This window comes from Tamandua tetradactyla, chromosome 3 (assembly GCF_023851605.1).
Source record: "Tamandua tetradactyla isolate mTamTet1 chromosome 3, mTamTet1.pri, whole genome shotgun sequence".
In the NCBI taxonomy this organism is placed as follows: domain Eukaryota; kingdom Metazoa; phylum Chordata; class Mammalia; order Pilosa; family Myrmecophagidae; genus Tamandua; species Tamandua tetradactyla.
In genome coordinates this window covers 18065508-18093435 of record NC_135329.1, presented here as the reverse complement: position 1 = coordinate 18093435, position 27928 = coordinate 18065508, and the positions used below count along the sequence as shown (strand labels likewise).

Below are 27928 nucleotides of genomic sequence, written 5' to 3'. Positions count from 1 at the left end.
AATAATTTTTGGAAGTTCAGATTGTACTTAATAAACCTATGCTTATTTTCTGTGTGTATTCACTATATAAGTTATTATTGCTTTTTTTGTTTTGAATTCATGTCTGGCAGTTTCAGGTCTAGCATCTTATATCAGCAGGTGCAAAATTGTTTCATTCCCAAGAGAAAGGAGGGAGCCCCCAGTTTCAAAATGCAAGAGGGATAGCCTCAATTCTTTAAATTGACTGGAGGCCAATGTTGAGGTACATTCTGCCGTAGTGAAAATTTCCATAAACTCTGGACCATGGAGGAGGAGGGGGAAAAGAATTAAAATATTTAGAACCTTCTACATAAACTCATTTAGTCCTCATAACAACCCTATGAAGTATGTGTAATTGTTTTCTCCATTTTAAAAATGATGAACTGTGGTATGGAAAGAGTAAGTAAGTTACCCAAGATCAACAACTACTAAATGCTGAAGCTGGAATTTGAACCCAGACAGTCTTGTTGTAGAGATACTCTCATTTGATACTTTATGGCATAGACTTGGGGAAATTAAATAATTTATCAATTGTCAAGGCAGCTATTAGTTGATAGAGCTGAAATTTGAATCCAGGCCTTTCCCCAGACATACATTATAACTGTTCTTTTTCTCTATCTTTGCTTCTGTATATTCTTTCCACTCCTTTTGCTGTTGAAAGCTCATCAGCATGCAAAGGCTTAATTCAAAAAGTCACTTTCTCCAACCTACCTTTCCTGATTATCCCAATTAGGAGTTTCTTCTTTTTTGAGAATCCAACTAATGAGTTTTTATTCTTTGGGATGCTTACTAACTACTCTCTTATATGGTAGATTATGTATATGTAGATTCTCATATTTCGTATCAGATTATAAGCTTCATGAAGGCAGAGCTGTCATTCACTCCATTTTCTGCTGTAGCCATCGGCATCCTGCCATTCATACAAATCTTGCAAATGCTTGAGAGTTTCATAGTCGTAGGAACCACTTGTTTAACAAAAATGTGTGTTAAATAGATGACTGTTAGGAATGTATGGTATGGTGAAATTTCCCAGTGGAATTCTAAGAAACTTTAAAAAATAAACTCTATTAAAATAAGTAATCAAACAGCAGTAATAATACTGCCTTTCCTTTTATACTCTTGATATAAGTTGTCCTAAAATTATGCTGAATTAGCTATTTATCAATGTTTTAAAAAGAACTATCTTGAAGAGTTTGTTACTATGCTTATCTTTTGTTTTAGTTACAAAAAAATGAATACTGATGGAAAAGAAACTGTGCTTATTCTTTTTAGAGTTTGATTTCTCTGTTTGTATGTGTAAATTGGTACTTTAATCCGGTTATCAAATATGAAGACAGACCAAATTGTTATACATCATGCCAATGTAATCACTCTAAAGACTGGGATGGGGGAGTCATTTCTTAAGCATATATACTTGTGTCATCATAGCATTGCAGGCTGCATATATTTGTTTTGTGCTACAAAATGGAATAAATAAAGCACCTAACATTTTAACAGTTCTATAATTGGACCATATCACTGTTTTATTTTAGTATGATTACTTAATAGTTGATATGATAGATAAAATAAATATAGTAATTGGAATTGTCAACTTTAAGAATAAACTAGAAATAGATTAGTCTTAAAGGGTTTCATTTGGAGATAAAGGAATGGAATGTTATAGACTTTTTGAAGGGAATTGTATTAGGAAGTTTCTGCTGCATAATAAACCACCCTAAATCTAGTGATTTAAAAAAACATTTATTATGCCTCACAATTTTTTAGGTCACTTAGGTTCTTTTGGTTTGGGTGAGCCTGGTTGATCTCTGTGGTTTGGTGGCAGATTGGCTGGGGCTGGATTGTCTAGGATGACCTCACATGTCAAGCTTTTAGGAGGTTGCTGGTTTTGAGGCCTCAGCATTGATGGCTCATCTTTGCTCCTTTTGGTCTCTGCGTCCTCCAGTAGGCTGGCCAGAGCGTCTTCACGTGGTGCTCTCCTTTCCAGATAGTAGCAAGAGAGAGCAAGTCCCAATGGGCCAGCACTTTTCATGTCTCTATGCTGTTTATTATTATCCTGCTGGCCAAACACAGAGTCAGTGAGGGAAGGGACCACCCATGCGTGTGTGGATACGAGAAAGCAGAAATAAGTAGGGCGTTGGTAACACAATGATCTACCACCATCTGGAATTGGTATATATTATTTAACCTGTACCCGTAAATTCTGATTCAACATCATTCAGAAGATATGAGGTGATACAATATAGAAAAATTAAACAGGGCTGTCAAAGCTGCAGTTTTTGAAGAGATAGCATATGGAATACCAGATTTCCCTGAAGTACTTGACAATCCTTTCAACTTCTTACTTCTTGAAGCTTTGAACTGTAAAAAAGTAGGGAACCTTTAATCCTCACCCAGACTGATCTTAGGCAGGTCCGACGCTGATGGTAGATGTCATGTGATCTTAATGTCTACCACCATTTATCGAGAGTGCCTCTGTACCAGGTGCTATACATCATCTCATTTAGTTCTAGTGCTGTCCTTTGATGTAGGCGTTATTTTCCCTCTTTACAGCTGAGGTAAGAGACTCACAACGTTTAACTAGGTTGCCTGAGGTTGTATGGCTACTTAGGTGGTAGCCTGCATTCCTACTCTCAGCCACAATCCAAAGAATGTTTTTTGGGTTTTGTTTCTTTGTTTTTTGTCATGGGTTGATAATGTTTTTTCTTCAGCATGAAGCCTTTGATTATTCTATACCATCCTTTGAAAAACTGGGAACCATGGTGAAACCTGAATTTTTTTTTCCTTCTCCACCATTACCCTACCACCTTTGTTTGAAGAAGATAAATATCTCAGCATGAAAGCATAACAGCTAGTCCCAGGTGTAATTTTTAAATATTTTGTAATACCTGATCTCTCAGTGAATCTCCCCCAAAATAAAGTCCATGTAATCATTTTTCAGGGTTAAAAAATTGTTTCCCCCATGACTGTTCCAGGTTTCCAAAATAAAATTCAGAATACTGAATTATTCCAGAACATATATGTAAACACTTTTAAATTTTATTAGAAAATAACTTCCATTAAAAAAAAACTGCCACTCCTCTGCTCCCATACCATTTTGCACATAGCTATATCCTTACGCATACCAGAATGTTGTGTTTGCCTGAATGAGTCTGTCCCTTTCACTAAAATGTGAGCTCTTCGAATATAGAGACCTTATCTTTCATCTCTGTATCTCCAGTACCTAGCAGGTAATAGAATGTGTCAATATTAGTTAAATGATTTTATAATTTAATTTTACGTGTAGGAATGGGATTATTTTTCTTCTCCTTTTTGTCTGTGTTGTCCTTTCTCCTTTCTGAAATGATCTTTCCCCCTTCCTTCTGTGTATCTCAGTTCCTTAGCTGTGCTCAGCTCCCCCTTTCTTTTTCATCTATTGCTGCTCTAGTCTCACAGCACTTAATCTTGGGGGTAGGGTCACAGACCCCTCTGAAAAATGCCATGAAGAAAGCTGTTGTCCCAGAAAATATATACACCATGAACACAGAACGTTTTGCATATTATTTCAGATGTTAAAAATTCTGGCTCTAGACTTTAAGCCTCTATGAGGACAACCATTAGGCTTTTTTCATCCTTGAATCCCCAATATCTTCTTTTATTTTTGAGTGTGTATGAGTCAGTAGTGTCTCATACCTGTGCATGTTAATATGTGTTGTGAAAAAGCTGTCATCAGGACGATATTTCTAAACTTGCACAGTCTGATATGGTAACCAGGAACCACGTGTGATTATTTGAGCATTGGAATTGGATAGTTCAAATTGAGATGTGCCATAAGTGTAAAATACATACAGGGTTTTGCTGACTTAGTACCAAAAAAAGAGGGTAAAATGTCTCAGTTTTTTTTGATTGATAACATCTTGAAATAATAGTATTTGGGATCTGTTGAGTCAAATAGAATGATTAATTTTGCTTATTTCTTTTTACTTTTTTAATGTAGCCACTACCCCACCTCATGGGGATGGCGCAAATGCTGGCTGCAGTGGCCTAAGGTTGGCTGGTCTGTATAGGTGGAATTCCAGGTTACTAATCTGCAGGTTACTACATATGAAATTGAAAATTACATATGTAGTGGCTTTAGAGGGTCAGTATCCAGGTTAATTCATTAGTGTAAATTCATAAAACCAGTAGTTTTGGTTTTAACTTTCATGAATCTACTGAACTAAAGATCTCACACATCACCACCCCTTACTTGCATGGCTCCACCATCACGAAAAATTCATGAGAAGTAATAGGAAGAATTCGACTTGCTTTTAACGAAAACATGGATTTTTATCTTTTGTCATACGTATACCTGGAACAAAAGTACAATTGACTCTTAAGTTCTTTTCACTAATGAAAGGAAGCAGCAGAGTGACTAATGCATATTAGAGGATATAGTCGTTTCTTTGGAATGTTTTGGTTCTTGCATTTTGGAACAAGTGTGGTTGCTATTGAAAAAAATAGTGGAGTCATACTCAACATATTTGTCATATGAAGAACTGGAAAACTGCAAAGCATCTATCTCCTTGCCTTCCATATAATGCATGTAGGATCCATCATATCGTTCCTCATTGATGCAAAGCAACAGTCTCAGTTGAAGGGTCAGAAATAAACTTGGTGCATTTGTTTTTTCTTACTTTCTGGTTTAGGGAAGAAATAATGTTTTAGTTTGAAAACTCTTGTACTGAACTGTGGATAAGGATAATTTCGTCATAAATAACCTTATCATGTTCTCTTTGACACTAAGAATTCAAGAACAAATTGTCTGTGGAGTATTGAGAATTAATTATAGTCATCAGAGGTCAGCCACTCTTGATAAGTGCAAACTTCTTTCCTTTTGGCATAGAGTGGGAAATGCTCACCTCCTGGGGACTTGGGTTGGGATGGTGGGGAGGGCACGCTAGCTGCCACCTCATGGGGATGGCGCAAGTGGTGGCCACAGTGGCCTAAGGTTGGCTGGTCTGTATAGGTGGAATTCCAGGTTACTAATCAGCAGTTTCTGTACACAACAGGGAGGAGGATTGTGCTGGTGATTACCAGCTCATGCCAATGAAAGTCAACCTGTTAGCCCCTTTTAACTTGTGTGCCATAAATGGACAGTGTCTCATAAGGGCATGGGCATGTATTAAGCATGTTATAGGATACCTTCCTGCAACAGAGAATCAAGGAGTGTTTTCTAAATCCTGAAGCCTAACGTACAACATTTTAAAATTAGAAAAACAGACAGCTTTAAGAAGGGCCATAGAATCATAGCTCAACTATTAATATGAAAGAAGTGCCATTGAGAGAGGTTAGAAGGAGGATGAAGTAATCCCATGTTGATTCAGAGTGAAGCCTTGGACAAGTCATTGACCTTCCCTATGTCTCTTTACTCATCTGTTAAAAAATAAAAAGGAAAATACCGTCTTCTGGAGATGTTTGGAGATTTGATTGATATTTGTACTTTGGTATCCTTACAGTATATGGTAAGAACAAAACATTCATCAGAATGTAAATGTCTAAAGTGAAGTAGTCTGAACCATCTCGAGTAGGTAGGTAGGTACTAAGCAGTTCTGTATCTCTGATATCAGTTGTACTTAAGGGAGTTTATATTTTTTAAAGAAAATTACATGTTCCAATTTTCTTTTTAAAATCAGCTGTATACTTTGGGGCCTCACATTAGCTTGGGCTTTGATTCTTTGGTTAATCACCTATAGAGGACTGTTTTTTCCAGTTCCTGACAGCCAGCTAATTAAATACATTTCAAAATCCTCGTTGCCAAGAATGATGCCTTTTGCAAAAAAACAAACTGATATGTTTCTTCTCCGTTGTAATTTACTTGTGAACCTGTACCTCACAGCAACTCCTTGGGAGATGCAGAAGACAAAGCCAGAAAGCAAGTAAATAAAAGTAGTTCTTTATATATAAAGGAAAAAGTTTTCATTTAAGGTCTTCTCATTTATAGACATTTTGGTTTGTGGATTTAAAGCACGTTTAATTTCATGCAGCACAATATCCAGTCATACTGTTTAAATAATCTGACAGAATTTCTCTTCAGTTTGCTTCCACTCGCAATGAGCATACGTTGCTGCCACCTTGTTGCCAAAAGTTTTGCCTGATTTGAATGTGCTTGAAAAATCAAGTGAATGCCTGTTGAGAAAAGGCGTCTACTCTTTATCTTTGTCAGTACTTGCGAAACAACTTAAAAGAAGTTAGTATTATTGGACTGAACTCAATAATTAGCATAATTGTGATGCTATGCATTGTTCACCAGAGCACGCCCCTTGGTCAAATTTCCTTTAAGAGGACACCGATGTTGTCCTAGTGAATAAATCCCGGCACACATGATGCAAATCAGCGTGCTCCTGCCTGCTGTTCTGCTGAAGTTAATTTTAGCCAGGATTTGTTTTATGAGTTGTAAAACTGTTTACCCAAGTAGAAGTTAGTAAGCTGAAATGTGACTTCTCGGTCTAATGTGATAGGATATCTATTTTAGACTTCAGATTGTATTTATGATCGGACAGCAGTCTTCTGAAGAATTGCGGCTCAGATTTCCTTTGAAACTACTTGTAAGTACTGGCTGAATTTTTAAGACTTCTTTCTTTTCTCCTGAAATCTTCTGAATTTACTTTCATAGTTTCGTTGTTTGTTTTTTTAACTCATGGAAAAATTGAAAACTTTGGGGTTAGTGCTTTAGAGAAATCCAAGGAGTTCTTTTTTAAATACATCTCACCACAGGAAACCTGTCTTATTCAGTTTTCCCAAGGAAAAGATTCTTATCTTTATTTTTGCAAAAGCAACCTGTAGCTTATTACTTATTTTTTTCTATTTATCTGTTAAAATATTTGATTAATGGAAATGGTTCCAGCAAATACGGAAATGTTGTGTTGTGTCATTGAACTTTATTTTCTGTGGTGACCTAACTCTTAGAAAAAGTGAATTCTTATTATACCATGTTAACAGTGAGCTACCAATTTGTGCTGCAGAAATAATGGGAGTGACTAATGTATTTGTTAAAATGTGTAGATGGGCAGTTTTTGTCATTTGAGGAGGATATTTGGCTTAAAATAGACCCATGTACTTCTAAAGAGAAATACTTATTTAAAAAATAAGAACCTAGGAGAACAGTTTTAGGAAGTAATTTAAGGCATCCTCTGAAAGACTGAGTTAGTTATCAAAATTAACCAACAGCCACGGTACCAGGTAGGAATTTCCTTATCAATTACCATTTAAATGATATCCACTCTAGAAATACTGCTTTTAATGAAACAATTCAATTAGGCAATACAGTAACTGCTTACCAGACATCCCTGTCTCTGTAATATCTATGAACAGGAAGGAAGGTGTGCCTGTAATTAGCATTGTAAGTGTCATTTTCCCATTTTGAAAAGCTTTATTTGCAGATTTCTTCGTTACTATGTACTGTCTGATTTTAAATACAAATGACATAAGGTATTAACAATGAAAGGAAATGTTTTAGTGATATTAAGTAGGAAAAAAAAGTAAGAGAAAATAGAACTGAGTTCTTGGAATCTTTATAGAAGGAGACTTTTTAAGCTTAGTTTTTTATCGAGCAGTCTAGATCATTGTAATTATAACAGAAAAGTCTATAGTGTTGTCTTCAGTAGTAAAAAGGATTTTGTTCCACTATATGCTTCATAATAAATGCTTGTACTCAAAGAAGCTGACAGTTCTTATTCTTACTTTTAGCCGCTATAATTAGGCATTCTCAGAATCTCAGTGGAATGTTTGTAAGTTTACTGCAGTTGAATATTAGTTCTCAAGTTATTCGTTCAATCAGTTGTAGTTCATTTGCAAAAAAAAGAAAACTGCTTAGAATTTATCCATTTTTAAATTCAACAGAAAAAGGTTTTATAGATTTTTTTTCAGTATGAGGAAGTGTATTTTCTTATAAGAGGAGTTGCTAAAATGCCCATAAAACATTTTCATAGTATTTGTTCTGATGATTTATGTACTGTGAGAGAATGATATAAGTAAAAGAAGAAGGAGATCATTTTAATTATGTTAGAGGCAGTCCTGGAATTTCTCATGTTTGCTGGGGCTATAATTTCCCTTGCTTCTTCTTTCCCCGGGCACCTGATGAACTTACGCTGGTTATAGTCCCCGATGATTGAGGTAGTGTTGACTGGGTATGACCTTGGATGTGACAAATCACAGTCATAAATGGGGAATCCAGGTGCTGAGAATTGTGGGCAGCTTTGAGACCTGTGGAAAGAGGCTAGGTCCAACCCACATGCTGTTCACACCTGCACCTTCCACTGCTGTGGTCCTCACTACAGTTGGCTTTGTGACCATGTCCTCAAGTCCTGTTCCTTGGAGCTCCTCTCTCTGGCGGCCTGCCCTCTCACCCTGTTTCTTTCTTAAAATAGTCGTAGTCACAGAGGCTCTGCTAGAGTAGCTCCTGATGGCAGTGGGTTTATTTTAATGTTACTCCTGGAGAACAGCCTTCTGTTCAGAAGCTTTGCGAGATTTTCAGGAACGAAGAGAGGAATCTTGTCTCTGGGTTTCCTTCATCCACATCAGCTTTTTGATAGGTAACTTTTCTGTAAGGCTGCATAGGCACCACATTATATAACAAGTTGCCTTTTGGTTTGGAGCCGAATGAATGCAAGTGTTCACTGATTTCCATCTGTAGAATGTTCTCTCTCAAAAGGAAACTTGTAGGAAGAGGCTTTGTTATATTGAGTTTCAACTGTTTTATCCAAAGTGAAAGGGATCAGGGAGCACAGGGGTGACTTCAGCTTTGTCGGCCTTGTACACAGGTATATGGTAATAGGATCTGCTCCTCCAGGAGGAAGCTGCTTTCTCTTGGAAATACTGGGACTGCTGTTATGATTTAGCATGTATTAAGCACCCACAGAGCACAATACAATGCACAAAGAAAGCATAGTTCCTACTCTCAAAGAATTCACGAGCTAAAATTAGGCAGTACGCAGAGACTGGGCTCCCTGACTACATGCTAAATAAATTATCAGAAGAAAGATTATGAAAATGGAAAAAAGGAAAACAAGATGGAGTGGGGTAGGTTGAGGGTAATTTAGCCTTCAGTTCATCTGGTTTTCTGCCAAACAGAATTAGGGTGGACTACAGTGCCGCTGGAGGTGCTGCTTCCCATTTTCTTCCAGCAGCTAGGGAAATGGAATTGAGTGAGAAGACTGACCCCAAGGAGCCTGTGCTTCCACTCCAGTTCTCTATTACATTTCCACGTAAAGTGAAGAAGATTCAGAAGTGTCATGTGCACCTGCAACTGTTAGCACCAAGTGGAGGGGGTAAATTTGCTATCTTTTGAAGTCCAGTAAATTTTAAGAAACATCTTTCTCCATAAAATGATATTTGGATAGAAATCTGAAAGTCCAGATTTTCTCTGTCCTCCTAAACTGATTTTCAAGGTATCATTGAACAAGTTACTTAACTCTGCACTGGTTTTGGATACTGAGTCAACTGTTAAACTAGAGAAATGTTTTAAGCCTCACAGATGAGAAGCATTTCAAAGGCCTACTAAGCTTTATTGTTGCTCATAAAGGAGTCAGAAGAACATGAATCAGAAAGAGTTAATAAAGCCAGCTTGGATTTTGGAGATTCATAAATAGGAGTATACTGCATGAATCAGTGAGTCATTCTTTCGTTTATGCACAACCTCAGCCAGTCTCTGACTAAGGTACTGGGTCCATTCCACGGCTCCACAACTAAGAGACTTGGAGAGGACTCAACAAAGAACTTCAACAGATGATTACAGGTGAAAAATGATACCTATAATAAGGTATCATTTTGGGGGGCTTCTGTTATTTAGCCAGAAAAAAATGGTTGGGAAATCTTGAATTGTCATTCAAGTATATGTAAGACTTGATACCAGAGACTGATGACTAATTAGTATGTACTTCCATGGAGTTTGTAAGGGTTATGTCTAGTAGTTAGGGTTAGAGGAGAGCAGTGGTTCCCCCAGTGGGTTCCTTTGCCTCACATTGGCAGCATCTGGAAACTTGTGAGAAATGCAGATTCTTGGGCCCCATCCAAGACCTATTGATTTAAGAAGGGGGTGGGGGTGGGGGCTATAGGCAGCCATCTGTGTCTTAACAAGCCCACCAGGTTGCACACTAAATGTTTGAGGACCTCTGTATTAGATATAAAAAAAAAGAAAATGGTTACCAACAGTGGGTATTAAAAATGGGAAATTTGGGTACTGGAGAATGTAAACTTTTTTTTCTGAAGCTATCTCAAAATGGGTTTGTATCTATGTTTGTGGTATTCTCAAGAGTCTTATGTCAGGAGACAAATGACCTGTCAAAGTCCCTTCTAGTCCTGACTTTGCTCTGGATTTCCTTTTGCCATTTAGAGAAGATTAATCATTAACCAGGAAAATTGGGCGATGACTTCTCTGAACTCAGTGGTTAAGACAGTGCCTTTTCAAATGAGGTAATGTGGTAGTAGTAATATCATGTTATCAGACAGATTCTACTTTATTTTATCCCAGTGTTATTAAATAGATCCCCTTTTCCCCATTTGAGTTTTTCACAGCCACCTGAAGGGAAATTTGGGTAGACCTAGTAAGTACTCAAAATGGAAAGTATGGCTTTATGTTAGCCATTGATTGTTTCATATCTACAGACTACCATTTAGACCCAGTTACATTTTTCATGAAGTCCATTTTAGAAAAGGAGACTGTAGGAAAAGTTTTTGACTCCATTTTATTTTCCTAGTTTTGTTACTTCCCCAGGCAGAGACGGGCGATGTCATACAACCTGCAGGGAATGCCATTCCTCTTTTTTGCAGTGTGAAATTCTATCTGACATCCTAGAAGTTGGAGCAAAATGGGATGACCTAAAGAGAAGTCAAGCACAGCATAATGTGTTATGAGTTTGTTGGGTCTCTATCACTAGATGTGGAGCATAGTGACTTATTTTTATCGTGACGTATCTACAGCAAATAGCCCTGTGGGTGCATATAGTAGACAATACAGATAAACGTATAATCATTAGCTTGAAATGTCCAAGACCCCAGGTGATCTGCCCTGTCCATGTAGTTAATTATCTAGATTCAGCAATTTGGCAGTTCTTACTCTTCCCATTCATAATAGTTGCTCTCAGGAGTCCCTTGAGTTCCCTCCGCCACCCTGTCCCTTTTATACACTTAATATTAATGCATCTCAATTTAATCGTCTTTGCCCTTTTGTGTATTTTTCCTTTGGACTTTAACTTGACAACTGTCTTGGGTTGAAAACACAAACTGCTAAGAGCATGTCTATTTGTTATGCTTTGTATACCATTTAGTACTGTAAAAGCTTTTTGTGATTGTAATGAAGAAAGGGTTCTCTAAAGACATGTTTTGCCAGTGCTGTTTAAAAATTATCACACAAGTAACACACTACTGTCTCCAAAGGAATCATGCCCTACCTTGGCTAAGGAACTGTGACCTAATATTTTAGCACTTGAAAATGGGAAAGGTAGACTCTTTGGCTTTAAAGCTACAGTTAATTACACATGTGCAGAGTATTAGAAAAAAAATTCCTTGACATGAGAAAAGACAGGTGAGGAAAGTGTGGCCCAAACTCTAGTTTGCTCTATTTAATGGAGCACAGATGGAAAATGGTAGCAGCTTTATATATGGATGTCTTTGGAGCTCAATATGTTTAAAAAACAACTGTTAGGATACAGCATGCAATTTTATTTTCTACATCTGTCTGTTTAAAGAGTATATGAGGCCAGGTACATGTGGTAGCTGTATGCTGAAGTGATAGGTATGTCTCAGTAATCCAGAGAACTTAGCTTATTTGTAATTCCCCAGATGATTTTCTGAATATAAGTATTTTCTTTGAAACTCACAAACTTTCAGTAACTATATATACAATAGCAAAAATCCCAAATGTCTGGTTTATTGGCTCTCAATTATAACAAGCAAAAGATTCTTTTTTTTTTATGAAGAGAAAGTACTCATTCTTTTTGGTGTGTTTCCTCTCTGGAAGAAATAATTTTGTTTTTAAAATCCTACTTATATCTAGTCCACATATGTGTCAGTAAAAATAGAGTGGTTAAGTGATTTGGGGCAGTCAAAGAAAAAAAAACTTGGATGGAAAGGAGAAAAAATCCTTTTGCTTCTTAGTATACTATGCAAGAATTAATGACTTAAAAATGCCATAAAATATCCCTAGCATATTTGTAGTATTGACATTTAATGTGTAACACTCTGCAGCCATTTTAAAATTATGGTGTTAGTTGTGTATTGCATAAAACTAGCAGGTTACAAACTATAATGTATTTATGGCCCCATTTTTGTAAACGGAAGACCCTTATGTACATGAAAAAAGAATGCTGCGCATGAGCTGTCCACAATAATAGTTCTCTGTGGAGGATGAGCGTATGTGTTATTTTTTCCCCTATTTTTTGATTACCTATAGTTTAAATTTTTTCTTTTATGAGCATGTATCACTTACATAGTTATAAAAAGCTTTTTAGTTACAAAAGAATAATTTTAATTAATTTTTACTTAAGAGTTTTGCATTTTATTTTTTAATTTGGAGGTGGCCTCTCAGTGGCCTGCAGAAATAGTATTTGTCCCAACTCAGGAGTGATAGACTAGGAGCATTTTTTCCTTGATTTACTTTCTATTTTCCTGTGTTTAACCTGCGTTTTCTATATGAGCATATATTATTTTCCAGTGGGAAAGTTTGACTTATTTTTAGGTAGGTGCTTGAGTCTTAGATCTTGGAAAAGGCCCACACAAACCAAAGTGTGGCAGTTGTTACTGATAAAGGTTAATTGTGTAATGTGAAGGGTATTCTGTGAGCGTCTACTTTCACTAGTGTTCGGGGTCTTAAACTAACCCTGATCTGATCTTAAATTCACTAGGAGCTCAGATTCGTATTTTTTGGAGAGCAAAGAAGGGAGCTGGGGAATCCGGGATATTTTTTAATCAATTAAAATAATATTTCTGGTGTTTATGATTATCCTTTTAAATTTTATAAGGGTCCGTAGTTCAAAATCTAGAATAGATTCAAGTAGCGAATGGTGTAACCATACACAGTAGACTTCTGCTAATGTTTCCTGTGTCTATGATAAGGGATGATGGAAGGAAAAAGTCAACTAGCTAGTATTTCCAAGACACTTATCTTTGTGGTAGCCAGGTATATCTCACCAGTGTACACTAAAAATGATAGTGCTTTAAGAGAGTACTCGCTTCCTCAGTTATTTCTGCCAAATGCTTCCAGGATTCCTTGTGGCCTTGATCAGAAGGTTATTTTGGGTAACAGTTTTGGTGCTGGTGGCAGTTGATTTAAGAACATCTTAAACAGAAACAGTAAGGCCTCCCACTCAACCTGCTTTGTACAGTGACGCATGAATATAAGTACTTTTGATAGTTATTTAAAGGGTCTGTCTGAAACAGACTCCTAAGCCTAGGACTAGAGTGAAGTGGAATGTGTCACCAGAATTACTTTCGGCGCAGAGGTTTAGACTGAGACCGAACTGAATCACCCTTCTACAGGATTGATACCTTAAACTTAATTTAAAACCATAGTGCCTTGAGAAACCAAAAGAAATCACAATGGTGTACTAACACATTGCAGCCTAGCCTTCAATTTAGAATCTTTGTTACTCATAGAAGAGTGTTTCCTGGAATACTTGAAACTCAGAAAGCTTGTTTTTCAAGTTTCCTTCTTAGCATTCTTCATCCTTACAAGGAGTACTCTTCTTTTCATCCTCTACTTTGTTTCTTTATCATCTTGTCCTTCTCTTGCAATTTTGTCAGGAGTAATCATTTAATTCCTTTTTGCTCTCTTGACTCCTTGCAGAAGTGAAGACAGACTCACATACGGGTTTAGTACTCCTTTTCTCTGAGGGTGGAAGTAAGAGATGTGAGTGAACCCTGTGACTCAAATACTCAGATATGCATAGAGTATTGTTCCCTGTGAGAATTATGGTAGCTCCATCAGCATATCCTAACTGCCAGGCAATCTCAACTTAGTTGTGTCACAGAGCTTTCCTGCACATATGAACAAACATGTTTTGTATGCCACATCAAGATGGAATAAATAGGTGACTAAAATTTGGTTAATGGAATTGCAAGTTGAAAGCCTCAAAGAAAGAAAACATTTGTTTACCATCTCTAAAAAGGATAGAGCAGATATAAATATTTTCTGATTTTCTAATAAGTTAGAAAAAGCAGTAAAGCCAGTAGCTGTCAAGTAAAAGGATGGCTTTTTTAAAGGAATAGGAGAATAAATCTTGGTTTAAGATTTGGATTGAATTTATTTTCTTCCTTTTTGTTTGTGTTTATTCATTCATTTGTTTTTTTGTTTTGTTTTTGCCTTTAACTCTTAAGACTGAAAAGTAAGAGAATATGAATGTAGTTAACAAAGGAGGGTGATGGGGAGTTATTAATGAACATATATACTAAAAGAGAGTACTTTGGACCTGACTTGAAATTGAAGTGGCAGCTGGAACAGAGAAGACAGAATTGCTGGGATGTTCTGTCATTTTAAACTTGAGTTGGGAATCCCTAGGGAATATGGGTATGGAAATGTCCAGCCACGTACCTCTCTCAGTCAGGTCTGAGTTTTACGTTCTCTACTTTTGTTTATACTTGTTCTGTTTTTCCCCAATCCTTAAGTCCTGGTGTCTTCAGGCTCTTGAGATATATCTATAAAAAGAAAATAAATTCAGAATTTTTATTTGAAGGAAATTGACTCAAAACGCATACCAGAAGAAGCTTCTCTTAATGAGGTATATGGGCTTGACATTCGTATACCAACGATTAAGTAGTAGTATGATAATTTTTTTTAAGTTTAATTTTTATTATGCTCTGTGAGGGAATGACCATTAGCAGGCAGTAGTATAATTAAAAAGATTTTATTTTTTATTTCCTCACTAAATATTTACTTAAAGTAAATATTTAAAAGTGATGAAGTTCATCACTTTTAAAGTGATGAACTTTAAAAGTGATGAACTTCTAAGAACTGAAGTCATTAAATTGGATGCAGCTATATAAGAGCAGTGCCAAGGACCTTTTTTTATTTAAAGGCAAATCATGGTCACTTTTTTCCCTCAATTTCATTTCATTTATTCTTTATTATGTTAACAAGTATATACCATAGTATACCCACTTTTACATGTATAATTTATTGACATTAATCACATTTATAATGAGCTACCATCACCATAGTACATTACCAAAACTTTTTATCATCCTAAAAAGAAGCTCTGTACCTGTTGAGCACTAACTCCATATTCGCCCTTCCTGCCAACTCCTGGTAGCCTCTAATCTACTTTCTATCTCATTGGATTTGCTTATTCTAGCAATTTAATACAAGTGGAGTCATACAATATTTCTCTCCTGTGTCTGACTTATTTCACTTAACATAATGTTTTCAAAGTATATCCGTGTTGCCACATGTATCAGAACATTATTCCTTCTAAAAAATATTTTAACTTTTTTATTTTTAAATAATTTCAAACTTAGAAGACAGTTATAAAAATAATACAAACCCCATACAGAAAACTCCAACATACGCCTATACCCTAAGAAACGCAGATCCACTAATTTTAATTTTTTGCCTCATTTGTCATATCATTCTATCCAGCAATCTGTCAGTCTTATCTATCAGCCTATCCATCAATCCATTTTCTCAGCACTTACATGTAGGTTGAGTGCATCATTCTTCATGAACATTTAATACTACCATTTACATTTCCTAAGTAAAAAGATATTCACTTATATTTAGGCCTTGAGTACATTTATCAGGTTCAAGAAATTTAAATTATATAATGAGTCTAAAACCACTGATTTCTTATCACATTTGCCTTTTAGGTCCTATAAGAAGTAGAAAGTGGAATTACAAACCAAAATTACAGTAGCTCTGGCATTTATATTTACCTCCATTGTTACCTTTACTAGAGATCTTTATTTTTTCAGGTGGCATCAATCTCTTATCTGTTGTCTTTTCCTTTCAAACTGTGGAAATCCCTTTAGCATCTTCTGTTGGGCCAGTTTAGTGAGTGATTATAAAAAAAAGTTTTTTTTTGACTAGGAATGTTAATTTCTCCCTCATCTTTGAAAGACAGTTTTACTGGCTGTAGAATTCTTAGTTGATGTTTTGTTTTCAGCACTTCAAATATGTCATCCCACTGCCCTCCTGCCTCTGTGGTTTCTGATGAGATATTGGCACTTGGTTTTATTTAGTCTTCCTTGTATGTGACATGTTGCTTCTGAATTGGGACTTTCAGAATTCTGTCTGTATCTTTGGCATTTGAAAATTTGATTTTAGTGTGTTGTAGTATGGATCTATTTGGGTTTATCCTTTTGGGAATTTGTTGAACATCTTGTGTGTGTTTAGTCTTGTCTTTTGTTAAATTTGGGAATTTTTCAGCCATTGTTTCTCTGAACATTCTCTCTGCCCCGTGTCTCTTTCTGGGAGTCCAGCAGTGTATATATTGGTACAATTGATGGTGTCTCATAGGTCCCTTAGGCTCTGTTTACTTTTCTTTATTCTTTCTTCCTTCTGCTTTTCAGACTAGAGATTTCAATGGTCTTATCTTCAAGTTCACTGATTTTTTTTTTCTTCTGCCAGCTCCAGTCCTCCAGTCTGCTGTTGAACTCCTCTAAGGAATTTTTAATTTCTGTTACTGTGATCTTCAACCCTGTTTGTTTCCTTTTCACGATTTCCCTCTGTTGATACTGTCTTTGTATTCATATATCATTTTCCTGACTTTAAGAGAACTTTGTCCATGTTCTCCTTTACCTCTTTGAGCATATTTAGGACCGGTTTTTTTTTTTTTAGTCTTCATTTTATATCCTAGGACTGAACCTTCTCATTGATGGTTTCCACTGCTTCAGTTTTCTCCTTTGTCTAGGTCATTACTTCCTCTTTCATTGTCTGTATCATAATCTTTTGTTGTAACCTGGACATTTTGATTTTTTAATGTATTATCATTCAATTTAGAACCTGAGGCATCAGTTCTTTAAGCTTATATCCACCTAGTTTTAGTACAGAGCTTTCCTTGAATGCCAGTAGCTAACAGCAAAAAAAGGAAAAAAAAAGTATTTGCAGATTGATATTTGCAGATTGACCTGTGTATAAGTGCTTGCCTTCAGGCTTTAGCCATACAAGTAGCTCTCTAAACTGTTAGAATAGCTCTCTAAGTTTAGAGAATAACTCGAGGCCAAAGCCTAGGAACTGCCCTGATCCTTTCTGCTCATGCACTTGTCTTATTTGGTCATTTGCATGTGGCACTGGTAATTACCCCACTTACACAGAGAATATCCCTAGGAAACAGTTTCCTTACAGTCCCAGGCACCGCACTGAATGTCCTACAGGCAGCAATCCCTTCCCTAGGAAACCAGTTGACTGCTTTCCACAGTGTTATGTAGGAGCACTTGGTGAGCTCCCTTCTACAAACAGGGCAAGTTCTGGGGTGGAAAGACCCTGAGGCCACCACCAGACAGATTGGGCCAGACATACATGCTCCCAGTATGTGCATGAGGATTATTCTGCTCCCTCCAGAACCAGGGCCAGGAATCCACACACAGGAGCACAGGCTACCTCCGCATCAAGCCAATAAGAGGCAAGGGAAGGGCCAGCCAGAGCACCAAAGACTTCCTGCTTTTAAGTATCCTTTTTCTTCTTCCAGTGCCTGCCCTGTTTCTGCAGTCTTTTAACTGTTTTCTGGAGCTTTGAGGACGATATTTCTTCCAGTTCTTGCTGGCTGTTCAAAATTTCTTTGGGGGTGGAACTATGAAACATCTCACTCACCCATCTTGTTCAGGGCCCTTCAATTAATTTTTATGTATATACAGTAAAATTCACTTTTTCTGGTGTACATTTCTATGAATTCTACACCTGCAGATTCTGTAACCACCACAGAATACAGAACAATTCTCACTCACTAAAGAATTCTCTTGTCCTGTGTTTTAGTTTCTTAAGCTGCTTAAAGCATATGCCATGAAATCTGTTGGCTTGAAAAATAGGAATTTATTAGCTTACAGTTTGATGCTGTGAAAACATCCAAATCAAGGCATCGCCAAAGCCGTGCTTTCTTTCTGAAGACTGGCTGCTGGCAATCCTTGGCTCCTCTGCCACATGGCAAGGCACATGGTGGCATCTCTCTCTCTGTCTCTTTTTCTTTCTCACTCTTTCTCTCCTCCCTCCTCCCCTCAGCCCCCCCCCCCCCATAAAGGACTCCATTAATTGGATTAAGAACCATCCTGAATGAGATGGGCCACAACTTAACTACAGTGGGGTCAACACGCACGGGAATGAATTAAATTTAAGAACATTTTTCCTGGAATACATATAGCTTCAAACCACCACAGGCTGCCCCTTTTTATTCAATCTTCAGTGACTTACATGAAAAATAGTATTTTTTTAATGAAATAGATTGCCTCAGGAATTATGTGTCATTTCCTTGGATATGGTCAAATGAAATTTGAATGACTGTATGATGGATTATTGTAAGAAAGTTTTGCTTATGTTTTTCATTTTAGAGTTATAATTCAGTGAGTCCATGGAAAAGTTTTTATAAGGCAACATGTATTGACCAATGTTTATCTAGTTTGAGAATGTAGCACAAGGAAGCAATTTTATACTGTAATGAGAAAGACTACATTTGGAGGAGCAAGAAGTTTTGTGAGCTAATGGACTTTTGTACATTGATATGCACTCTAGTGGGAAATGTGGAATTACTGGCAATAGAGATTTTAAAATAAAATAGATAACCACATTGCTGGAGTGTTTTAAGTAGACTACTGCTTGAAAACTAAGGGATAGGAATAGCTGAGCTCTATACATTTATTTCCACTTTAAGACAGGAATGGCTTTTAAACATTTTTCATATGTATGTATATGAAAACCATAGAATTCTATGGTTTCTTAATTTATGATATACTTGTATATCAGGGAAATTCTATGATTTCTTAATTTAGTAAAAAAAGATTTCAGTTTCAGGAGAACGAGTGGGAGATATGAAGAACTGCTCAATTTTCATTTGACTTACCAAATTAGATGAACATATTTGCAAAGTTGTTGTCTTCTTTAACTTGTTTACGCTGCCAATTTGGCGAGTTAATGGTTGAGGGAACAGGTTTCCTGGCTTCTGATGGGAGGCTTCAGAGACTTGAACAGACTTTCTTTCCGATGTCACCAAGAGGAAGAGAAAGCTGCCCAAATTAGTTTAATAGTTGTTCGCCGTCTTTTGCTTTTTCTGCTGCCCAAAAACTATTGCTTAAGAATCCTTGGAATGAGATCAAGAAATATGGGGCTGTAAGTTGAACATGGAAAATAGTTAAGATGATAATCTTCATCCATCAGCTCTTCTATTTATATTAATATTACATGAATAGAAAGAATATGCAGTATTATCAGAAATCAGAGTTTTATCAATTTATAAGTGCCACTCATATTTCTTTATCTTCTGCTATAATCAGAAAATAATATGTAAGAATCAAGTATTTGTTTAAGTACATGGTTCCATTTTAAACTATGGTTGAAGGGAAAGAATTTCCCTAATATAGCTCTTGAAACTTAGCCAAACAGTCAATAATTCAGGGCACAGAATTGGAATAAGTGATGCTAGGTTTGCCATTTGGTAGAACTTTTATGTGTTGAAAGTTTCTCTCAAGAAAATTAATCTATTTTTGGTTATGACCAGCCTAGGCTGAAAACATAGATTCATAGTAAAATTATTTTGTTTTTCAGAGAAAACTAAGTATATTTTGGTGGCACATCCCTAACTTTTTAAAAAAATGTACTTCTCTTTGTGGTGTTGTGGGATTTTTTCAATGATAAAAGAAATATTGCTCACTTGTAGAAAATTTTGGATAATATCAAAAAATATAAAGCAGCACCTGGAGCAAGTACAGATAACCTTTGGTCATATTTCTTTTACAGTCTTATTGCCTATGCATTTTTTATTTTTATTTTTAATGCAGTTTTATTGAGATGTAGTCACATACCATGTAATCATCCAAAGTGTACAACCAGTGGCTCAGAGTCCCATCATAGAGTTGTGCATTCATCACCACAATCAATTTTTGAACATTTTCATTACTCAAAAAAAAAAACATATTAAGAATAAAAATGAACACCTCAGACATCCCATACCCCATATCTCCCCTACTATTTATTTTTTGTCCTTATTTTTTTACTCATCTGTCCATACACTAGTTATAGGGAGTGTTAGCCACAAGGTTTTCACAATCACATGGTCACAGTAAACGCTGTATAGTTATACAGTCATCTTCATTGCACCAGTGTCAGGTATTTCCTTCTAGCTATTCTAATCCACTAAAAATGGATATCTATATAAAGCATAAGAATGACCTCCAGAATGGCTTCTCAACTGTATTTGAAATCTCTCAGCCACTGACTTTATTTTGTTTCATTTCTCTTCCCCCCTTTTAGTCAAGATGGCTTTCTCAATCCCATGATGCCAAAGCCAGGCTCATCCCTAGGAGTCCTGTCCCATGTTACTGGGGAGATTTACACCCCTGGGATTCATGTCCCACCTAGGGGGTGGGAAAACAGTGCATTTTTAAAACACAGTCAAAGGCTGCAAGGTTAGTTCATTGGTAGAATTCTCACCTGCCATGCAGGAGACCTGGGTTCGATTCCCTACCGATGCAGGTCCCCAAAAAACAAACAAGCAAAAACAAACCAACAAAAACAAACAAAATTTTAAAAACTCATCAAATGGTACTGCAATAATGAGATACATAGAAAAATAATGAAATGTGACCCTGCCATACAGCATACAAAACACACACACACACACACAGTCAAGATATATAGCACATACTCTTCTGTATCCTGATTTTTCTTTAAGCATTACTTATGTTCCAATGTCATGAAAACTCTCAATGTACCTCATTGTGGTGACAGAATAATATTCTGTCTTTGAAAGGTGCCACTATTTACTCATCCTTTCCCCTGTCTTGGGACAGGAAGACCACTTCTTCATTTTCATGGTCATAATAAATGACATTGCAGTGAACATCTTTGTACATCAGTATCTGCCCACATTTCAAGTGATTTGCTTATCTTCTTGAACTTCTGAGATTAATGCCATAAGGAATAACCATACCCTGCTATATACCTCCCTGATTATTCCTTGTTCAAGACAGCATAGGGATTGCCATGTATCTGACCTAGAATACTCAATTTGCAAGAACCGTTTCCTAGTGAAAATACAATGCTGTTACTTGGAACTGTTTAAATAATTTCTAAATGTGCTTATGGGAGATACTATTATAGAACATATTTTAGAGTTGGCATTGTTGATACTTTTATTACAGGTTGCTCATATCTTTTCTTGAATTCTTTGAAGCTTTTGGTATATGGAGTACCTATGAGTCCAGATTTGAAGTATCTTCAATCTTTATTTCTATACTTCCCCATCAAAATGATTTTCAGCTGAAATGTTTGTATTTGCCTCTAAACATGAGCCTAATGAGTCGGCTTTGACCTTTTTTAGAAGCAGTGTTGTAGACTTGTCTCCATAGGGGGAAGCCCAGCTTTTCTTTTCCCTGTCAAGAGTACAAAGTCCCTTTTTTGAGGAGACGTCAGTAGTCTGTTCCAGCAGCAGGCCTTTTTCTCTCATCTCTGCCCTCGGAAGGGTTGTGTCTGAAACCGTTTCTGTGGAACTTGATGTTGCTAAGTCAAGCTGCCCCTTCTAATTGATCAGTATTTTCTCTTTGCCTTTTGGTGGCATTATTTTAAACACAGAGTGATGACCTGTCTCTGAACCCTTGCTTGATTCATAGAATTGATTGTTTACTGTGTTTGACTGGGATGTTCCTCTTTTCACTGAATAAGATAACTATTCTTTCTTTTTTTAACTAAATAACTTATTCTTGGGTCTTGGGAGTGGGTGGCAATACTAGCAATATAGGAAAGGAAGTATAATAAGTGACTATTACTCTTATGATGTGTTTCTTTACTCAGCTTTATTGAAGTATAATTTATATGCAATAAAATTCATCATTTGTAAGTGTATAACTTCATGAGTTTTGGCAAACGTATGCAGTAGTGTAGCAGCCACCACCCTCAAGGTGGAGAATAAAAAGTTTCCTATGTTTCCTATGTGTTTTCATTTTTCTTGGGTAAATATACCCCAGAAGGGGAAGGTTGTATGGTAAATGCATAATTAACTTTTTGTAAGTTGCCAAACAGTGTTCCAAAGAGGTTATACCATTTTGAATAATTTTTTTTTCTTAGCCAAAGAGAATGTTTCTTTTCTCTACCTCTTCACTCCCTCCATCCAACAAAGTTTCTGTCCCTTACAATGTGTATGGATCCTTAATCAAAGACAAGCCCAGAGTTTGTACCTTGAGGAAGAGGACCAGACTAGAAGGAGGTCGGCTGGCTCGACCCACATGCCTGAGAAGGAGGTGGGGGCAGCAGTGTGAGAGAAACATTGTTCTAGAGAACTTTGGCACCTTGTTTGCTAATACTATGCTAATCGGTATCATCTGCAGTCGTACCAGTAACTTAACCACACTTATAAAACACTTTCTCACACATTATATTTGATCCTCCCAATAATTCTGTGACATACGTATGCTCTTACTACCCACATTTAACAGATGATGAGACTGGATTCAGAGAGTGTCCGTGAGTTATCCAGGGCCACACAGCTAGGTGGCTGTATGGCTAGGATTAGACCTCAAGGTTCCTGACCGTTTATTTATCGGCTAGTGTAGTAATAAGAGCAGACACAGTTTATTGATTCCTGGCACTACTCTAAATCCTTTACATTTATTATCTCTGGTTTTCACAACAACCATGCCATGTTCCATTATCCCCATTTTAAGTGACTTGCCTAGGATTGGGCAGCCAGTGGCTGGCAGTACAGGCATGGACCCAGGGCTTCTGAGAGCAGGTCCTGTGCTCTTTCTCCCACTCATACAGAAGAAACGAATGTCTCTTTTTTAACCACAGAGTGAAAAGGAGAAAGCAAAGGACACAGTGTTGGGTAGGAGCCACGTGTGTTAGCCAGCTGTCCTTGTCACTTCTTTTCTAATGCACATTGGATTTCTAAATCTGCTGATTGTTCACTTCAGTCAAAATATCATCTGCCTTTCTCCAGATCCTATGCTCCCACAGAAACTCCTTTGCATATTTGTAAATTTTCTAGTTAAAGGTGGTTAGTACAAATTTCAGAGGTGTTCTAGTTATGTGTCATGCCTTCATTGTGAAGTTGAGACAGTGTTTTCTACCATAAGTACACTATTACTTTTTAAATTCTTTTAAAAACCCTAAGAGGGAGGTGTGACAGTGGCTCAGGTGGCTCAGTGACAGAGTTCTCTGCCATGCCGGAGACCAGGTTCATTCCCCAGTGCCTGCCCATGCAAAAAAAAACCTTTAAGAGTGTCAAGTTGATGTTTTCGTGAGCTATTCAAGTATGAGTGATGGTGTTACTATAAACTCCTTATGACAGGATCTGCATCCTCAATGGGAAAATTAAAAAAAAAAATCTGCTGTACTATTCTGTAAATACTAAGATTCCAAAAATGAATCTTTCATTTTATTTAAATATCATCAGGAAAAGCTAATAGTCTTTATGTCTGGGTAGAATAGTCACATCTATCCATATGTAGCCAGAGAGTCACTGGATTTTACTTTGTATCACTGCAGAGAGATCATTATCTTCTTCTACCTAAGTGTCAGAATTGAAGATTCAATCCTGGCTTCCAGGAAAATAGGTTTTACATTTTTAGCAGGTAGATATGAGGCCATGAGGGCTTTAGGGGATGAACTGGAAAATTACTTCAGAGCTCTAGGGTCCCTGCATGAAAGACCCTGTGTCTAAGAGGGTGAGCTTGGCCTGCTTGCAGTCTGTGAAACCCCAGGTAAAAAGCCCTCATATGCCAGGAGCAAATGCAGTGGAAAGAAGGTTGGCTGTGGGCCAGTTCTTTAAAACTGCAAATTTCCTGAGAAGGGGGCCTAAGCCGTAGTCCGCTGTGGGACCAGTGGAGCCAGCGGAGATGATTGAACTGTAAGGCTCAAGTTGAGAGGGGTGGCTGGTAGGAGCGACTGAAAACAGACATCTCCCCTCACACTGGCCTCTCTTATCCTCTCTTCTCCTTCCCCGTGGGAAATGCCTGCAATGCCTCCTCCAGTCACATTCCCCAAGGTAACTTACCGCTGTCCTTAGGTCACAGGCCAGGCTGTCCTACTCCCTCAGATGCGATCGTGCCCTGGTCCATGCTCTCATTTCGTTGTGTCCCCTTTCTTCGTAGCACTTATCACAGTTTATAATTACTCGTTTATGCTCTTACTGAATTAGTGTCTCCTTCCCTCCCTGGACTGTCAGCCCTTAACTACAAGGACCACATCCGTTTGTGCTCGTCATTGATTTCCCAGTGATTCGCAAAAAAAGGAGTTTCTCAATAACTATTTGAGAAATAAATGTTGTTCTTATTTGCCCTCTTGGCAACCTAGCCTGATACCAAGCAAGATTTTATGAAGAATTTAATTATATTTTAAGATAGATAATATTGGTCCTAAATATTTTGTGTTGTAGTTTATAGATTTAATTGTGCGCATCACATCCATAAAACATTCTTTCAATGGAATATTGTCTTTTTTCCTTAGTGTTGTCTTGTCTTTTGTCCCACTTAGAATCTGAATCTCCAGAAATAAATAGGCTAAAATCTTAGGCAATGAAAAGACCTATCAGTATACATTATCTTTTTCACTTTATGTCTGTAGCAGCACATGCGTAGATGGTGTTCAGTATATGCTTGTTGGTTTGTTAATTATGTATTAATTTAATTTGAAAAGCAGACAGCCACTGTATACTGTTTCAGAAGGAAAGGAAAGGATACCTTTTGGTGTTTTTTTCTTTGTTTGTTTTTGTTTTTTTCACATGACACTGGGAAAAGAACCTGGGTCCCCAGCATGGCAGGTGAGAACTCTGCCACTGAGCCACTGTGGCCCGCCCCTTTTTGGTCTTTTTGTATGCATTTTTAACAATGCTATAGTCACAGTGTATAGAAAATCTTATACACTGCTTTTTCTCCTAATAATTGGTCAAAGTATTAAATTGTATGTGACATGGTACATGAACCTAATTTATCAGTTCTATTCAATTAACATTTATTAAGAACCACACTCTGCCTAGGCACCAGTTTGCGTGCCTAATATGCATGAAAAATATGCAAAGATTTTTCCTTCAAAGAAATTTTCAAAGAAAATATGCAAATTTGGTACCTTGCCTATATAATAAAATAGAATACTATAGTTCCAAATAGATATAAATACTATATATAAATATATATATACTTTATAGTATTTATAAAATAAATACTATATATAAATATATATATTTTTATAATATTTATAAAATAAATACTATAGTTTTGGTGGCATTTTTACTTTGCAGATAGATTAATTTTGTGGCCTGTCCTCTCCTTTCATCCCTGAAAGAGAAAGGAGGATACTTTTCTCCCATTTGTTTAATAGCCTCTTATTCATTCATGCAAGTGATTTATTCCAGGCTTACCATGTGCCAGGCACTATTCTAGATCCTGGGGATACAACAGTGAAAGAAACAAAGTTCTACATTCTGGTGAGAGGAGACAGACAGACAACAATGAAAGAATAAATGAATGAATGAATAAATGAAAAAGAAAGGTCAGGTGATAAGGAGAAAAAGAAACAGTAGTAGGGTGAGAGGAATGGATAATAGCATGGGAGAAGGGGTTGCTATTTTAGGTCAGAGAAAGCCTGCCCGGTGGATGCCATTGGAGTAGAGACCTAAATTAGGGAGTGAGACATGCTGTGCAGCTGTCAGGGGAGGATTTTTCCATGCTAAGGCATCAGCAGGTACAGAGGCCAGAGTGTGCTCGGTGTTTTCAAGGAATGGTGAGAGTCAGTGAGGCGAGAGCAGAGTGAGGGAAAGTGGTGGGATGGGAACTATGGCAGTGAACCTGGGTTAGAACCGAAAATCTCAGAGGGGTCATCCAGGCAACGGTGAGGTCTGACTTTTCCTCGAGTGAGGTGGGAAGCCATTGGAATAGTGACATGTTCTGACTCATGTTTTAACAGGATCACTTCATTCTTCAGCCATCTCTGTTCCTTCTGTCAGGCCCTTCAGTTCCCATCCTTGTCACTCTCAGGATGAGTCACTTTATACCAGAACCTGTGAATGTTCTTTGAGACACACGTGTCTCATTCCCCATGCCTATGTGTGCAGGGAGATCATTAGCCATACCCTGTGGTAGCACAGAACCCAATCTGGTAATCACTGTTCCAAGAAATTAGGCACATCCCATGCATTTGAAAAACCACATAACTCTGATTTTTTTCATTTCTTTATTTTTTGCTTTTCCTTTCTGAAAATGACCAAATACATTTTTCAAGTTGCATAAAAAGCTTACCATCCTAAAGGCTCACTACATGTCTATAATTATAAAGCATACTGCAGCCTCTGACAATCTAGAAATGAGCTTTTTGTGGGGCAGGGGGAGGGGGTGCCATGACCAAATTGTAATCTTCCTTGAGGTGCTCTGTGGTTAGCTCTGTCACATGCCAAAGTTAGATCTCATTAGCAGGCTTAAAACATTTATTTCTGAAAGAACAGGCTGTCACAGGTGGCTTAGAGTAATTGATTTCTTTTGTTTTCTTTCTGTTACAGGAGGAGACATCGCAGCTTTCCCAGATTGGGAGGAAAATATGGAATGTGTTTTACTGCTGACTGAACACAACCAAATGAACTGGACTGACAGTAGTTTGAAAACCTGCAGTTAGCAGTTTGTCCAGGCTCTAACATTGCCCAGCACTTTCCAGAGCAAACTTACTGTTTACAAGAACTCTCGGCCTCACGCAGTTTGTAACCTCAAGCTCTGTTTATTTAAAATATTTCTGCAAAAGAAAAGCCCCCAGAGCCTACTTTGCAAAATGGCCATGAACGAGTATTTGTGGATGGTCATTTTGGGTTTTATCATAGCTTTTATCTTGGCATTTTCCGTTGGTGCAAATGATGTTGCCAATTCATTTGGTACTGCCGTGGGCTCTGGCGTGGTGTCCTTGAGACAGGCATGTATTTTGGCTTCAATATTTGAAACCACCGGCTCAGTATTATTGGGAGCCAAAGTCGGAGAGACAATTCGTAAAGGTATCATTGATGTGAACCTCTACAACGAGACGGTAAAAACACTAATGGCTGGGGAAGTTAGTGCAATGGTTGGTAAGTAGCTTTATTCTTAACACTGATAGGAAATTTGCCCACTGGGCCTACTTCCTCACAGTTTTTTTGGTTATTGTTGTCATATCCCATAAATGTGCTTTTTGCTTTAACTTTTCAAAAACTGGTTTAATGTTTCATATTTTCTAGCTTATTTTTGCTTTCTGCATTTTAATCTGATTTTTTTTAGTGCTTATATATCAAGCAAACATTTGTTTTCTCAAATTTTTGGCAAACTTGGTTCTTAAAATAAATTTCAGCTTAGTGAATACTTTTCATAAAATATTTTTAAAACATATTTGTAGAGTAGCTCTATAGAGTTTGAGAGCGATTTGAAAGTTTTTAAAAAATAAAGAGTTCTAAGTGTATGTGTTTCCAACATTTACCGATGACATTTTCTTTAAGATTAATTTGTTTTCTTAGATTTTTCATCAATTAAGGTACGATGGTTTGAAAAATTGGATACCATAAAACAACACTAATTTGACTCTGATAGTCTCAGAGTCATTTGGGGCAGTTACCAAATGAATCTTAATTAAGTGCTTATGTTTCAGGAAATTCTGGTCTTCTACAGAATTTGTAATCCTTTGGTTGGCTTTTGTTTTGATCCTCCCTCTGGGAGTTCCATGTGGTAGGTTTGTTTAGTTTTCCTGCCAGAAGTTATTCATATGTCACCTGTCTATAGAATGAGCTTTTCTGATACTTTGGAACTGTCTAGATGAAAG

The 27928-nt window shown here is 37.1% G+C and overlaps 1 protein-coding gene across 11 annotated transcripts in view; it reads left to right on the top strand.

Moving 5' to 3' along the window:
- SLC20A2 (solute carrier family 20 member 2) overlaps window positions 1-27928 on the top strand; it is a 117996-nt gene that overhangs the window by 46433 nt on the left and 43635 nt on the right. For 9 of the 11 annotated variants that reach the window (XM_077152608.1, XM_077152614.1, XM_077152613.1 and 6 more), the window contains one exon: window positions 26655-27206. In XM_077152608.1, coding sequence (XP_077008723.1) covers window positions 26918-27206 — 289 coding nt within the window. In that variant the 5' untranslated portion in view covers window positions 26655-26917. Of the gene's footprint in view, window positions 1-79; window positions 6582-6612; window positions 9770-26654; window positions 27207-27928 lie in introns of those variants that run through there. The other 2 variants (XM_077152610.1, XM_077152619.1) reach the window with 2 other exon arrangements.